This window comes from Pseudoliparis swirei, chromosome 8 (genome assembly GCF_029220125.1).
Source record: "Pseudoliparis swirei isolate HS2019 ecotype Mariana Trench chromosome 8, NWPU_hadal_v1, whole genome shotgun sequence".
NCBI classification, from domain to species: domain Eukaryota; kingdom Metazoa; phylum Chordata; class Actinopteri; order Perciformes; family Liparidae; genus Pseudoliparis; species Pseudoliparis swirei.
The window spans coordinates 16,020,518-16,036,540 of record NC_079395.1 but is presented as its reverse complement, the minus strand read 5'-3'; the positions used below and the strand labels follow the sequence as shown (position 1 = coordinate 16,036,540).

Below are 16,023 nucleotides of genomic sequence, written 5' to 3'. Positions count from 1 at the left end.
GGAGCCGGTGGATAGAGCCAGGGTTGGAGTGACATCACCAGTGAGAGCTGTGAGACCTACATCACAAATGTAATCTTCTTTTCTGGAGCCTTTATCAGCGATCGTGTCTCCACGTTTCATTAAAAAGCAGAGCAACGTGGCCTCGATCATAAATGGCTATGACACACATCTAAAGACAAAGGCACGAATCAGGAAGTGGTGATGAAACAGCAAAGTAGAGAAAGCAGAAGTGTGTCTGGCATCGAGCAGTCAGTCAGACAGACAGTCAGTCTGGATGTTCCACTGACTGACATCCGTGAGGTAAGAGAGCGACCACACTTACACTTACACTAAACTGCACAACATACATAAGAAAGTATCAGATTAGTGTTGCATTTTTAAATGTTTGCACGCCAGCTCTTTTGTTTGTATAATTAAATCACAAGCCAGACTTTCAGTGATAATATTCAAAAGTTAGAGACGTATTAAATTGAGTTGAAATCCCGGAAGCCTCAGATCCTTAAGGAACTCTTCATGTGTCTTTGATTAAAGGCGAGAGCACTTCAACGTGTCAAAGATGGAGCTGTATTCATTCATATCTAAATGAAATGAAACGAGTGAATCGCTCACCAATGTATTTCAACCTACACTTGACTTATTACTTTTAATTACATTAAGAAATACAGTCACGAGCAATGTGATTGAAACAAATGGGATGCATGTCCTTAGATCTGAAGGCAGACACAAAACCAAGTTCACAGTTTCTGAGCCCGCACGCAGCGCAGAGGTTTCGCATGGCTCGGCGCTGTGGTGCATGTGTCTTTATTCTTCTGCGTGGGAACAAAGAGTAAATCAAATCAAACTGTTTCCCTTGCAGCAGCAGTGGCGCCATGACGAGCAACTGTTCGCTGGAAGCGGTGGACCACCTGATGAGGTATCTGGAGCTGGCCATCTACATCCCCATCTTCCTCTTTGGGTTGGTCCTGAATGCCGCGGCGCTCTTGGTGTTCTGCGTCTTCCTGCGGAAATGGACCGAGTCAACGATCTACATGACCAGCTTGGCTCTGATGGACATGCTCCTCCTCTTCCCTCTTCCCTTCAAAATTTACGCCGCCAACTACCTCTGGCCCGCCTACCTCCAACCCCTCTGCTCGGTGCTGGAGAGCCTGTATTTCTGCGGGATATATGGCAGCATCTACACCATCATGTGCATCGCTGTGGACCGGTGGGGGGCCATCTGCCACCCGTTCAAAGCCAAGCAACTGCGTTCGCCCAAAGTGGCCCTGGGGACCTGCATCGGGGTCTGGGTGCTGGTGCTGGCGGCGGTCTGTTGGACCACCTCTCGCTTGAGGGAGGTCAAGCAGACGGACTTCCACTGCTTCCACCGCTTTTCGGAGAAAGGATGGAGCCCTCCGATCATCATCTGCCTGCTGGTGTTCGGGTTCCTGGGGCCCGCGTTGGTGGTGGTCTACTGTTCGGCCTGGACCATCTGGGCTCTTCGGCAGTCCGGCCAGCGCAGCGCCCAGAGCCGGGCCTGCGTGAAGATCATCTTCAGCAGTCTGAGTGCCTTCCTGCTTCCGTTCACGCCGAGCCACCTGGGCATCCTGCTGCAGTTCCTGGTGAGAAACACCAACGTTCATTCTGAGCCGACTGGACTCTAAAGTGCATTTAGACGGCGTCCTGGAGATTATGATCACAACGGATAATCTTCATCAGCAAACGGGGTGTAGAGCAGTTACGATGCAGCAGGCGTTGATACGAACAGGCAATGTAGAAGAGCTGTGACCCTGGAGTCAGAAGCTGTGCTTCCCCGGTTTGTTGTTACACTAATGTGACTCCGGGAATTAATTTTAATGTTATTTTTTGACTGGTTTTGTCGCAAAACAAACCAATAGACGTACAGGATATACATATATATATATATATATATATATATATATATATATATATATACACTACCGTTCAAATGTTTGGGGTCACCCAGACAATTTTGTGTCTTCCATGAAAACTCACACTTTCATTTATCAAATGAATTGAACATTTCATAGAACATATAGTCAAGACATTGACAAGGTTAGAAATAATGATTAATATTTGAAGTATTAATTTTGTTCTACAAACTTCAAGCTCAAAGGAAGGCCAGTTGTATAGCTTATATCACCAGCATAACTGTTTTCAGCTGTGCTAGCATAATTGCACGGGTTTTCTAATCAGACATTAGTCTTCTAATGCGATTAGCAAACACAATGTACCATTAGAACACTGGAGTGATCGTTGATGGAAATGGGCCTCTATACACCTATGGAGATATTTCATTAGAAACCAGACACTTCCACCTTGAATATGAAATTTACCACATTAACAATGTATAGTGTGTATTCTTGATTAATTTAATGTTATATTTATTGAAAAAACAGTGCTTTTCTTTGAAAAATAAAGACATTTCTAAGTGACCCCAAACTATTGAACGGTAGTGTATATATACAGGACTGTCTCAGAAAATTAGAATATTGTGATGAAGTTCTTTATTTTCTGTAATGCAATTAAAAAAACAAAAATGTCATGCATTCTGGATTCATTACAAATCAACTGAAATATTGCAAGCCTTTTATTCTTTTAATATTGCTGATTATGGCTTACAGCTTAAGAAAACTCTAAAATCCTATCTCATAAAATTTTAATATTTCCTCAGACCAAGTAAAAAAAAAGATTTATAACAGCTGAGTGTTTGTCAAGGCTCAGGAAACCCTTGCAGGTGTTTCGAGTTAATTAGACAATTCAAGTGATTTGTTTAATACCCTACTAGTATACTTTTTCATGATATTCTAATATTTAGAGATAGGATATTTGAGTTTTCTTAAGCTGTAAGCCATAATCAGCAATAAATCAGAATAAAAGGCTTGCAATATTTCAGTTGATTTGTAATGAATCCAGAATGCATGACATTTTTATTTTTTAATTGCATTACAGAAAATAAAGAACTTCATCACAATATTCTAATTTTCTGAGACAGTCCTGTATAGATATATTTATATATCTATATATATATATATACAAAGATAGCTGTAAGTAGCAATTTCAGTGACAAAGCCTACTCTGTTTATTCAGTGTCAGTTTTAAACATGTCTCCTTTGACCGTTCTATTTCAGCCACATAAAAAAGGCTCTATACAATTATAAAAGATCCTGGGAACCAAGACATAAATAGATTTAATAGAAACTAATCCAAGCTAATCCCTGACGTTGACCTGGCAGGAAGAGGTGGTCTTCAAAAAGCCCGAAGACAAGCTGCACACCTCTAGTGTTACTGTAAGACGAGGCAGAATGGCCGGCTAACGCTCCTCTGTCCTCTACGTGTGACCCTCCACACATGTCCAGGTGCGTCAAGGGATGATTGAAGACTGCGGCAGCAAGACCAGGATCAGCCTGTTTGTCCAGACGGCGATGTGCCTCTCCAACATCACCTGCTGCCTGGACGCCCTGTGCTACTACTTCATCGCCCACGAGGTGAGGAGCTCCAAGCACAGCTTCAGGATATCGATGGGCAGCAAGAGAGGAGCCACCAACAGCACCTCAGAGCTCTGAGCACACGCGTGTTCGAGGTGACATGCACAGCTGTGCTCCGGAGGCCGGCAGGACGTCTGGCTTCGTGAGTTCTAGAGGGGCAGTGAAGGTGAAAAGGAGACCGTGATGCTGCAGTAAGAGGGTCCCAGTGCCATCTCATTTAACCAAAGCGCTTGAGATTCAGGCTGAGGGGAGAGGGAGCTTGGATACGTGATGTGTTCCGGTGGCAGGAAGCCGGAAGACGCCTCCGTGACCTCCGTGACCTCCGAGAGCCCACATTGAGAGATGGCTTCAGAGTCATTTCCACACGCAGTCAAATCTGCCACCAATAAATCCTCGCAGAGCTTTGCAGTCGGCTGTGTTCACTCAGGAAGTCAGAGGCACAAACCAGATAAGCAGATTCACTTTGGAGAAAGTTGGTTTCGATGGCATGTCGGCTATAAAATGTAGAATAAATAAAAAGTCAATCTGAACATGTAAATGATCTGAGCGGTAAGTAAATGAAACCATAAACGTACATATTTTATTTACTGACCTAATATCAAGACACCAACCAGTTGAGATGTGAAAACACATGAATGTAATTCATTATTATTCATTGATAATTAGTCATAAATGATAGCTCGTTGACAACAGATTGTTGTCAACTTAATTTGATACTAATACTAATACTAGTTGTTGACATTGTATTACCGTGGGTTGGTTCTTCAACACATTTTAGGAAATATTACTTACAAGTAACTTCATCTTCACTGATTTCTAAGAAAACTGGGAATATAGCTTTCCGAATATATTCAACCCATCCAAGGGTTTACTTTTTGGGGAGAGAAGTTACATTTGTCTACCAATCATGTTCCTTTATTCTTTCTTAAATAGATCTCGCCCACTATATATAGCTATATATATATACAAAACATGTATATGTGTGTACAGTATATATATATATATATATATATATGTATACATATTTATTAAATATAGAACATGCTATATTCATTATGACACATGTGATGTATAAATATAAATTAGAACTTTATATTCTTTTTTTTAACAAATTGTTTTACAATGTAACTTCAAATGTGCAATAATGTTATTAAAATGGTTCAAAGCCAGCTTGAATAGCCTGACCTGTTTATAAGACTGTTGTGATGTTAGTGTGTTCAGCAGGACATTTAATTGGTGTGAGCATCAGAGCTGAAGCCGAGAGGGAAGTTACCCGTCAGCACGCCACGCCGCGATGTGGAACAGACCTGGTGGTAACAGTGGAGTCACGGTTAGGGGATGTTGTGTGTATTAATACAGTTTTTATTGTCCAAAACTTTTTTATTTCACAAGACTTTCATGTTTTGGTTTAGTTCATCACTAGAGTCTCGATACATGTGCACTCGTCTCCTGTTGACTTTCTTTGTCCTGCGTCTGCGCTCCAGTCGGTGCTGTTTCCTTTTAATGTCTGTTTCTGTGAAATGTGTCTCTATGAAGGACCTTCTTGATATGGTATTTTTCTGTTCTCCAGTGAAAGTGGTCTGCAAAATAAAGTAAGACAACAACTTAATGATGTGGATATTTATCGTCTGTGGACCACATGCTTCAGCTCTATGGCCGAAGTCTGTTCTTTACAGACTCGACAAGTGGCTCGTGAAGAAAGTTACAGAAATGATTACTTCACTAAAATGTTCTAAATTTTCTGCATGACATACATTTTTAAACCAAATCTTTCACTTCCACTTTAAAGGGAAATAAAACTTACAAGAGATCATCTTGTGATTTGTCACATTCACCATGACTCGGCAGTTTTACCTGTTATAGAAAGTGATAATAAATGTGTAGCAGGCCCAAGAGGGTCAGGGCGTTCAGTTGGTCCCAGTTACTGAGTCTGGGATATTTTATATTACTTTATAACGACTCTATGTTTTACTTCAAAGTGCACATTGAAATAAACAACTATTCCACCCTATATGTTCCATATTCACTACGTCGTGTATGATTTACTGACACTGTTGCGGTTGAAAATTCAACACACGAAAAAGTTTGATAATTTATTCGTAAAGCAGCAAAGATATTACAAGAAGAATCGACTGTACAGTGAAATAAAAGTATCCAGGAAAGTGAAATAGGAGCACATGTCCCGGCTTATTCGCTCCAAGTTTTACATTGTAGAGATCAGAATGCCAGAAAAGGACGGACTGGAGACAACAGGCACAATCCAAGTTAAGAGGAGGAAGAGCAGGACAACGCTTTAGCCTTCGATATCATCTACAGTAAGTGATCTAGACAAAAAAGCACTCTTTCTAAATATTTCATATATCCTTAACACGAAGCATCTCTGACAGCAGACTTTGGTTCCTTCTGTCCCTCTGAAGCACTGCTACTAATTACAGTCTAAAGCCATTATATCCACGGAGTAGTCAAGTGTGATACCAAAGGAATAAATAAAGAGACAAAACAAGTGGATTTCAGATAAAAGTCTATGCATGTATATGAGCTCCAGAAGAAAATCAATGTACAGTATATATATATATTGCTTAGGAACAATCAAAGTTATATACATCCTTCACTAATGATACAAACCAGCAAAGAAACGTCTAATGTACATGAGGTATGTTTCGCCTTTTCATGACATTCAAAACAAAAAACGACAAAGAAAGAAAGAAACCGATATTAACATGAGTGCACCATGCAAGCAGCTTCAATATATCCGTTCCATTACCCACAGTGCACTGGGTTACCAGATAACAATAAGGACATTCCTAAAATAAATCCCATCATGTCTTAGTCTGATGTAACAAACTGACACACATTAACATCGTATACCGCTCGACAAGCTACAGATATATCCTAACACGTGTATGACGTCATCCGAGGACACAGACCGTGAATATAAAAAGACGTTGGACGATAAAAAAAAAGCATTTCCAAACTCGAGACAAAAACACAGAAAGTCAAACTGTTGGACAAACACTTGCTCTTAAAGTGCAGGTACAAGCCTAAAGAATTCAAGAGGTATGGCTTCAGAGTTGGAGGGCTGTTATTTCCCCCTTCAGATTCAGAACCGGTCGCAGATGACGGTCTCAACCACAAAGGTGTTCTCGAAGTGGCGAATGCTGTGGCACCTCTTCGCATCGCGCCTCTCAATACCTGCAAGAAGGAAGAAGGAAGAAAAAAAGGAGACGCGTTTAGAAAAGCGCTCAAGCAGTAGAGGTTTTCTCCAGAGGTATTATTTAACCCTCCTGTTACCTTAGGGTCAATTTGACCCCATTCAATGTTTAATGTCGGTGTTCTTTCGGGTCAATTTGACCCCAGGCTGTTTTTCACTGTGTCAAACATATAAGAAATATCAACTTTTTTATATATTTAAAGGGCTATTTAGGTAGTCAACAAACAAACATAAAGTACCTCACACTTAAACTTGGAAAACAATATTAATTCTAATAATTTTCTGGAGATTTTAATTGCTAGGGTCAAATTGTTCCATGGGTAAAATATGTCAGTAAATATAAAGGTAACAGGAGGGTTAAACAAAGCCTGCATGTCATCCCCACAGAGCACCTCCATATATGCGCTGAGGAGAAGCTCGCTGCGTCACGCCTCTCACACCAATCAAAAGGCGGCAGCGCCAGAGATATCGCCGAAGCGCATCGCCGCCCCCGCCGTGGTGTGTGGATGTATCCGCTACACTACCACTGACTCACTTAGCAGGAAGTTCCCGGGATGCGCCCACACACACAAGCACTGGCATGATAATCAGGCTGCATGATTTCAGAATCATACACTCGGAAGCCCCTATTTGGTTCTGGTTGTATCTGTTGTTCTGCTTGGTCCCAGAACTCAACACGTACTGGTGCGAAAGAGGGTGATACATTCGGAGGGGTGACCCATCCCTCGTCATTTAGCATCTCTAATTGCCTGAGCAGATTGGAAACAGGAAGTGGACGAGAGCACTCACGTCTGTGCTGACTGCGGCGCCTCAGGCGGTAGGTTTCTTTGCCATAGCAGAGTCTGTGGATGAAGGGGCCCAGCTGCCTCATGTTCCTCACCCTCCCGGTCACCATCATCTCCTCCTGGATGATGTAAGTCTGAGGAAGGTACGTCCCTCTCTGTTGGCAAAGGAAACACTGAATGAATCACTCAGTCGGGGGCGGGGGGGGGGGGGGGGAACACAGCACACCGGAAGACGGGGGTGCGGTGTCATTCATCTGCAAGCGATGCCTCGGCAGAGGACGGGGCGCCTCACCTTGACGTTGACGAGCAGCTCCCACAGGCTGCGTGGAGGCATCACCAGGGTTGTGTTGAGCTCCGTGATGTAGCATTTGTCCAGGGCGATGTCGTAATAAGCCGTGAGGCCCTGAAATCAATTCAAAAACGAGGTTACAACCTCAGCGATGGTGAAACGCGAACGACAATGAGAGCGCCGCGGTGAACGCGCGGAGGCGTCGACCTACCCTCTGGAAGTCGTGGATGATGTCGGCGGGGTCGCTGCCTCCAAAGTGCGGCACGGGGACACTGATCTGCTCGTAGTTGTCGTCAAAGTAGATGCCAACGTTCTCCTCCAGTTCCTGTCGCCCCCTCAGAGGAGCGTACACCGAGTCCTCGTAGACCACCCGGCAGTGGAACAAGCTGTCTTCTGGGATCTGCTGATGGGGGGCGGGGTCACTTATATTAGCGCGCCACTTTAGGTTGTATCTTTTTTTTTCTTTTTATTTGTGCCACTGGGTTCAGCATATAATCTCAGCAAAAGGGAGAATGAACTGACCTGAGGTATGAAGTAGTAGCGATAGACGTAGATGGAGGACAGCACCAGCCCTGACATGAAGACCACCAGGCCGAAGGTGAGGCAGCACAGGCCGGTTGGAAACGGCTTCTTGTGCCTGACGGGAAGAACCAGCTGCCCCTGTGAAGAGATGAGCACGGTGGTTAGAGGTCAGTTTGCCAAGAGATCGCTGTGTAGACGTACACCTGTATCTTTGGACATGATGGTATCACATGGTATACGTTTGCAGCACCCCAACGTTTCCGCAACGTAAGGTGACCAAGCATGCAAAGAACAGGCCAGGTTTTCTATTTTTAAGTGAAAAATCAGTCTTTTCCTTTTTCGTTTGATTGGAATTCAGTTTTAATGATGCAGGACAACAGAATGCTGTAGCCTATACATATTTGATGTGTTTTGTCTTTTTCTCCATCTAACTCTGAAGCTACTCAAGGAGACGATTTGGCTTGGTCGTTAACTTGATACTAATCCTATCCCCGTCTATGATGGGTATCAGTGGACGTGATGTCCTCTCACACTGCCATGTTCCAAGACGTAAACGGAACACTCATTAATTCGGACGGGAGGTGTTTGCAAAGTCGTCAGTCAGGGGAGGAGATCTGAGAGACGTAGGACGGACCAGATGCCCACCCACAGTCTGCTGACTCGCTCTACTACTGTTGCTATGGTGAGCGGAAGCAGGGAGAACAGATTGTGCCAGGCTCTGACGAAGATGCTGGCACGTGGCCGTCTGGGTCTATTCTTGGAGTCCTACTTCCACACTCCATATTTGTTAGTTCCCTTGCGCCCTCAGTGAGAATCAAAGCCAATGGAATTGCGTGGAGGAGTCCCTCAGCGGAGGCGGTCGCATGAATAGATCTACACACATCGGCTCTGACGTCTACTGTGGCAGCCTATCAGAATCCATCCCGCCTGTTAGGTCACGTCTTGTTCTTCTGCTGACGTAACAAACAGGTGAAGAAGAAGCAGAAGCGAGGGATGCGTCACACATAGGTATTCATTGTGTACAGTGTGATGGGGGAAAGGAGGAGGCTGAGACAGCCGTACATCCATTGTGTGCCAGATATCTAATTATGTGTGGGCTAAGAAGGACAGGACTTCTTGTAACACGACTTGGCGTTTAATTTAGGTTTAAAATCACGCTACAATCCCAAAAAAGTCCCGACATCATGCACAAAATACTATGAATCTATCTATTTACTTTAGAGCAGTTATTTTAATGTGGTTAAAAATACGGGCTGATTCCTGTTTGAGAATTAGAGACTAAAAGCTCAGGATTTAGGGTATGCCATGAGGTTGCAGAAAATAACTCATAGGATGCAGGATGCAGGAATACTGACGGACACACAGCTATTTGTCCGTATTTTTGCTCAGATTGAAGTCCTGACTTTTTATAATGCCACTTTTGATACGTAAAAAGCTTCAGATCTTGTACACTGTTCATAAACAACACGCATTAAACCTGGATTCTCACTCTCAACCACAGACTCAGAGTCTCTCGGGCGCCACCTGCAGGATCCCCGTGGTACTACGTCTCGTGACGCCACTTAACTGGTGCAGTGGTTCTACTAAGGTTCTGTCGACAGAAACGAGGCTATGTGCACGCCTACGGCATATTCTAACTAAAGGGAAGATTTGACTTTAACATAAATAATTAGATGTATGTTACATGCACGTATGAACCATTTAGATGACGTGTGTGATATTCTGCTGATGGCACAATTACAGTAGAGCCATCTGCAGTGTGTCCTCGCCACGGCCAAGGTGACGTAATGTCAACATCCCCAGGCTGAGATGAGTCTTTTCCATTATTTTTATTTTTCAATTCAAAAATATTGTCCAAAGCTAATATGTATAATAATAAACTGCACTATATAGTCCTTGTTTTTTTTAAATGCACCTGCATCATATTTTACGTTTGAAAACAAGGTTGAATGCATCAATAAATAGGTCATAAATTACCAGATTAAAATCAAATCCCAGCAATAAATGACATGAAGATGCAGTGACAATGCAAACAATACAGCTTCGATCAAATGAGCGTTAATCTACGCAGTTATTACATTTGCACAATGTCTCCTAACGCTCTACCGAGACACAAGACAAATGGGTCAACACAAAAGAAAAGAAAAACAAAGACTGCCAACTCACGTGAGCCTGGGGTATAATGATCTTGTCTTCATCGATCTCTTTTTCAGGCTTCTGCGCCGAAACTGTCTGGAAAGATATCTTCACCATGTTTGTTTGCTTTATCTCGTCAGCTGATGCTCAGTGCGCTGGTTCCATCCACCGAGCCGGGCAGATTATATAGCGGCGGACCAGTCTCGCCCCCGGGGATCAGTGACCTCACAACAGCGTAGCTCTGACGAACAAGCATTGTGTGGGTCTCCAGGAAAAGGCGCCTCGCCGATGTCAAAATAAGAGTTCGGGTTTGGCTAGAAAATTAAATTTTATGCAGAATACGCAGTTTGCAGACTCTTTGGTAAAAAAAATACATATAGTTGACTGTTTAAATGTGTTTTAGGTGGAAATAAACTATTCTAATCTCCCGTTTGTTGATATAAGACTACAGTGTGCCCTTATTGTGAAGGCAATTGCCCGATATGGTAGCGCTTTCCGTATTTTATTTAAAGCTGCATCTACTATTCTCGACACTATCATCCGGAAATGGAGGGTTGTGTCAAACTCTCAGCCAGCTACCAGACTGCAAAGTTAGCTCTATGTCACTACGACTGATCATTATAATTAGTGGTAATAATGATCATATTAATAATAGTAATAATAACTGTTTGCATACATTATTGAACACTGTGTACTGTACGATTTGTGATAGTAGGCCTACAATGTGTACTTTAGGTTTGAATATTTAATGTATAGTGTAATTTATAGTAGAATATAATGCAATGCAACTTAAGCATTTAATAATGTACAAATATAAACATGTAAGATGACCTAACACACATTGTACATTTCTAAAATGTGGTTACAAAGGTGTCAGTGCTGTAGATAATCAAAATAACTAAAGACACATTTCAGAAAATTAAAAAGCCAAACTATCAGCAGGCTACTGCAACAATACAGCTGTAACTGGATCACTGCAAACCAAACGTCATGTAAAAGGGCATATTACACAACCCATGCAAAGAGCCAAGAGAGTGTGTTCATATGATTCACAACCTAAAAAAATGTGTTGAAAAACATTACGAGCTTTAATTATACTAGAATCGACAATGAAAACGTTCAAATACAGGGAAGATCTCTTTTTTGTGGCAGCACTGTTTTAGGCTGCTGGTTAATTTTGAGAGGCCTCTTAACACATGTAAACTTCACAAATGGCTCATCGAGTCCAAATCCACATTAGTCGTTTTTTTACACAGAGTGGAGCACTAATCCTCAGAGGTGCACTGATGGCTCACAATCAAGCATGACACAAGCCCAGCTCACTAATGATGCAACGTGAGAAGTAGCAGATAGATAGTGGTGTCACACATTACAAGAGAGTGCTTAAGAATATTAACATTTGGAAGTACATGTTGAGGGGGTGTTGGAAGTTTTGTTTGAGACACTGAAATCACCTGGTTATAATTGGTTATAATATAATTTCAGAGCAAATAATGTAGAACTGAAGAGTTAATGTTTTTAATCTTGAAGTAAAATAAGGTTCTGACTGAAGTTGGGGACAAAAGCCGACGTGACCACCGGTGACTCGCGGGTACGAGCCTCGCGCGCCCCGGGTCTGGTCTCCGTTCCCCCATTCATATGTAAATGAGCCGTCATATATACCGAGTACATGCCCCCTCGGAGCAGCATTGAGGAGCCCCGTCTTTCTGCACGCTTTGTTGGCCGCTGGGATCGCCCGGCCATCTGTCCCATTGACAAGCTGTAACGGCTCTCGGGATTACACGGCAACCTCCAGCCCAGTTGGTTTCTGGCAGCGCCTGGGTTAAACTTTCACCAACATGGCCCCCATCCGTAACGACGCAAACGAAGCGGACGGAGGTGATGACTGCGGTGGAGTCAAATCTGACAGAAAGGTGAGGGCGCTAAATGCCGAGATGTCCGTGTTTGACTCGGCCGATAGCTGACAAAGTAACTCCGTTGTCGTTACTGTTTTGGCAGATGAGGAAACCTCTGGTGGAAAGGAAAAGAAGGGCTCGCATCAATGAAAGTTTACAAGAACTCAGAGTTCTCATGGCGGATGCAGACGTAAGTCAGGCTGCTCTGCATATATGTGTTAGGCCCCTGCTTTGTGCGGTGTTGTTCCTCAACATTAGCTGCACCGGTGTTACTTTAGCGAGCTTGTGTTGCCAGCGCTTGTTACTTAACGCTTTATTTCACCCGCTGCAGCTGCAATCAAAGATGGAGAATGCCGAAGTGCTGGAGATGACAGTGAAACGGGTGGAGGGCGTCCTGCAAAGCCGGGCTCAAGGTACACATCTTGCATTCCCATTTACGAGAGTACCGCCATGAAACAACGGTTTATTATATATTTAACTATTCACAAACAAATGTTAAACCGTAAGGTAATTGGCACGGCGTCATTCCGCCCGACAATATAACGTTAATATATGACGGTTGGCGCATTAATCTCCTAATTAATTGCTGCGACCACAGGTGCGCGTGTGCGTCTTCAGCCGCGGCTCAGCCAATCACAAGGCCAACGGTTGGAAATGTGTGGTTCTGCTACCTCCCCCCCCCCCCCTCCATGAGCTAACGGTCGTTTTACTCCATCTTTCCGCAGAAGTGGACGCCGTGAACCGGGAGGCGTGCGAGCGTTTCGCCGCCGGCTACATCCAGTGTATGCACGACGTGCACACGTTCGTGTCCAGCTGCCCCGGCATCGACCAGACGGTGGCCGCGGAGCTGTTGAACCACCTCCTCGAGAGCATGCCCCTGAACGACGAGCACAGCCTCCGGGAGCTGCTGGAGGACACGGCGCCGGAGTGCCCCGGAAATAACAGCACTTGGTCGGAGAGCATGTGCGCGGCTCTCGTGTCCCCGGCCCCGTCCACCGCCTCCAGCGACGACCTCTGCTCCGACCTGGACGACACGTACTCGGAGCAAAGTCACGTTTCCTCCTCAGAGGAGGCTGACTGCCCGGATGTGTTGATCTCGCCTTCCTCCGCTTACTCCAAGTCAATGTGGAGACCATGGTAGATCATGTCAAACAAACAAAAAGGCATGTTTTTAAATGACACTAGCTTCTTTACTGCGTTAGGGTGTTGTGTGGGGGTAGGCCTCAGTCCATGATAATAACACTGCTGAGGTGACAACTTTGTTAGAAGGCATCTGAAAAGCTCTTTGTGTGTGTGGGGGGAGCGTGGGGATGGTTGTATTTTAGCTTACAATAAAGCTAACATGTATTTAATAAATAAAGTATGTAAGTAAATCAGAAGTCAGAGACTTGTAGGGTCTTCATTTGGAAGTGTATTGGTCTTATATGGGCCTGCCTTAAGTGAAGGGGTAAATGCATATGTAAATATTTACTTGTTGAATATGAATGGACTGTATAGAAGATAGCTGTCCCACTAGACATGCCTTATTAGTTGTGTGTAAATTATTTTGTATTTAGGATGTCTTTTAACTTTGTATTTATACGTGTCCAATGATTTTTTTTTAGTAGGCTACCTCATCTGATTTGCCTAAGTTAAAACGTTTAAATAAATACCTTTTTTGGCTTTGAAATTGCATTTGTTCTGCTTCTTGAAAAGAAATATCGCATTTCACACACAAGGATCCCACTAGACAGCCACCCACGGCTGTTTTCAGGATGTTAGTTATTACTCTGCAATTGTGGGCCATGTGTGTGCACTCTCTCTCTTTCACTCTCTCTCTCTCCAAGATCCCTCAGCACATCGTAGGCATTTGTGAAATGAGTAATTCACTCGCTCCTTATATAGGCCTAGTTGGCACGACACTGCTCAACACGCCCTAGACAAGCCGTCAAGGACACGCCGAAAAAGCCGAGTCAACAGGAGCGGAGAAGGGATGCATGGCGATGCCAGTCAAAGATAGCATGGGACATGTTCAGCGTCTGCTTCTTGGTCGCAGAGACGGAGGACGAGTCTCGACACCGGCACCAGAGACGCGCGACCGGACGACCCCGTGCACCTGACCGTCCATGGACCCGGCAGCCACCGACGAGGCCTCACCCGGCATCGGGAACTCCCACCATCAGGCCTCGGGTAGTGTATATTGTGTTGTGTGTGGGGTGGCGTCAGCATTCATGGTCTTGGGGGTCGGTCTTGTCTGGTCTTCCGCTCAGGGAGCTACGGCTTCTACGTGTGACCACCTCACGCTTCATGCCGCTCGGGATGCTTGAGTCGCTCTGTGTGTCGTCGTTAGTGTTTCTGTGTTCGTGTGCTCTTGTTCTTTCGTCTTGTCTTTGCTTCGCTTGCTGTCGTCTCGCTTGCTTGCGCTGAGAATTGTTCATCCTTCGACTACAAGATTTTGTAACTCGCGTCTGACCAATTGTTTAAAATGTGCCTCCTGGCAAATCTATGCTCTGATAGCTTGTCTTCAGGTTATTCAGAGTTTCGCATTATTTGTTTTTTATTGTTTGCTTTGGTTTCTAGTTTGTGTTTGTAATTGTTTTCTTTTTGTCATATTTTGATGATGGGTTGTATTCCTTAGTCTTTCATCTTGTCTTGGCCCAAATCTTCTAAAAGTATTCCTGGTGTCACTTGTGTACAAGTTTTTTCCACATTTAAAATATGTGTAGGGAAAATTGGGAGAAGAGTTGGACGGTTTTTCAGCGTTAAGTTGTGTAGTATTGGTTGGGTATTTATTGCAGTTGATCAGTTCAGTGATACGTTTTTCGTCTTATCTCAGCCGAACTGCATGTCTGGATGTTGCATGTACTTTCTTTTAGACTAGTTGTAAAACTGGAAAAATAATAAACGTTGCCTTTCTGTGTGCTGTGTTGTGTGTGTGTTGTCGTGTGTGTTGTGTCGTGTGTGTTACCTGACGTCATTCGCATTCTCTCGTTCTTCAGGTCTCTACCTTCAGCTCTCACTGAAGCGATCTACCAATCCTCATGAACAGGATTATAACCCACTCTCCACTTAAGACTAGTGACAAGCATCTAAACGACAGATACAATCAATTTATCAAAAGCGACAATTAGCAACATTCAAAGTACAGAAGATTAAGACATGATGAGTATGATGAACAGTTAATGACATGACACATCTGAAATGATGCACAACACTCTGTATACACGCATGCAGCCATCGTTGGCTTCACCTGAAACTCCGGGGCTCCGTAACATTTTTGCTGGAATGCTTTGTCTCATTATTCATGTTGATTTTATATAATATACTATTATATTAGTTACTTTAAATTATTTTTATATCAATCATATGTTTAATCCACTGAAAGATATCTAGGAAAGTCCTTAAAGGCAAATACTTTGAACGGGCAAACTCAAATGTCAAACAAAACAACTATTGTTATTCTATATGTTTGTTTTATAATAACAGTTAAGACATTACAAATAAATTAAGAAATTTTAATAACTGTCAGATAAAGTTAGATAAAATAATAAGAAAAATAAGAAAAATCAAACAAAAAAATAAGTAAATTAGTTAAGCTAAAGCCTATGGGTAGGTCTAACGTCCGATTGAAGCCGGTCTGCATGAACCTTAGTAAGGACTTGTATAGATGACTCCAGATTCATTGAAATTCTGACCCAGGAGCCGGTGGATAAGCCAGGGA

The 16,023-nt window shown here is 43.4% G+C and overlaps 3 protein-coding genes across 4 annotated transcripts; 2 read left to right on the top strand and 1 right to left on the bottom strand.

The window, feature by feature from the left end:
* Positions 1 to 869: 869 nt before the first annotated feature.
* On the top strand, positions 870 to 5,094 carry LOC130198436 (G-protein coupled receptor 55-like). Its single transcript, XM_056421597.1, has 3 exons — positions 870 to 1,598; positions 3,357 to 3,485; positions 4,698 to 5,094. The coding sequence occupies exons 1-3, from the start codon at positions 870 to 872 to the stop codon at positions 4,716 to 4,718; spliced, it is 879 nt and encodes a 292-aa protein (XP_056277572.1). The 3' UTR covers positions 4,719 to 5,094.
* A 471-nt stretch (positions 5,095 to 5,565) lies between these two features.
* itm2cb (integral membrane protein 2Cb) lies at positions 5,566 to 10,602 on the bottom strand. Of its 2 annotated transcripts, none has more exons than XM_056421690.1 (6): positions 10,459 to 10,602; positions 8,293 to 8,430; positions 7,982 to 8,170; positions 7,774 to 7,884; positions 7,486 to 7,636; positions 5,566 to 6,677 (listed from the first exon to the last, which is right to left on the bottom strand). In XM_056421690.1, exons 1-6 carry the CDS (start codon positions 10,543 to 10,545, stop codon positions 6,586 to 6,588), a joined length of 768 nt encoding a protein of 255 aa, XP_056277665.1. In that variant the 5' UTR covers positions 10,546 to 10,602; the 3' UTR covers positions 5,566 to 6,585. The 2 variants fall into 2 exon arrangements, with proteins under 2 accessions (XP_056277665.1, XP_056277664.1); XM_056421689.1 differs by having other exon boundaries at positions 7,982 to 8,173; positions 10,459 to 10,601.
* Positions 10,603 to 12,055: 1,453 nt separating this feature from the next.
* LOC130198147 (transcription cofactor HES-6-like) lies at positions 12,056 to 13,995 on the top strand. The gene is made up of 4 exons (XM_056421244.1): positions 12,056 to 12,341; positions 12,427 to 12,513; positions 12,655 to 12,736; positions 13,049 to 13,995. Exons 1-4 carry the CDS (start codon positions 12,267 to 12,269, stop codon positions 13,462 to 13,464), a joined length of 660 nt encoding a protein of 219 aa, XP_056277219.1. The 5' UTR covers positions 12,056 to 12,266; the 3' UTR covers positions 13,465 to 13,995.
* Positions 13,996 to 16,023: the final 2,028 nt, after the last annotated feature.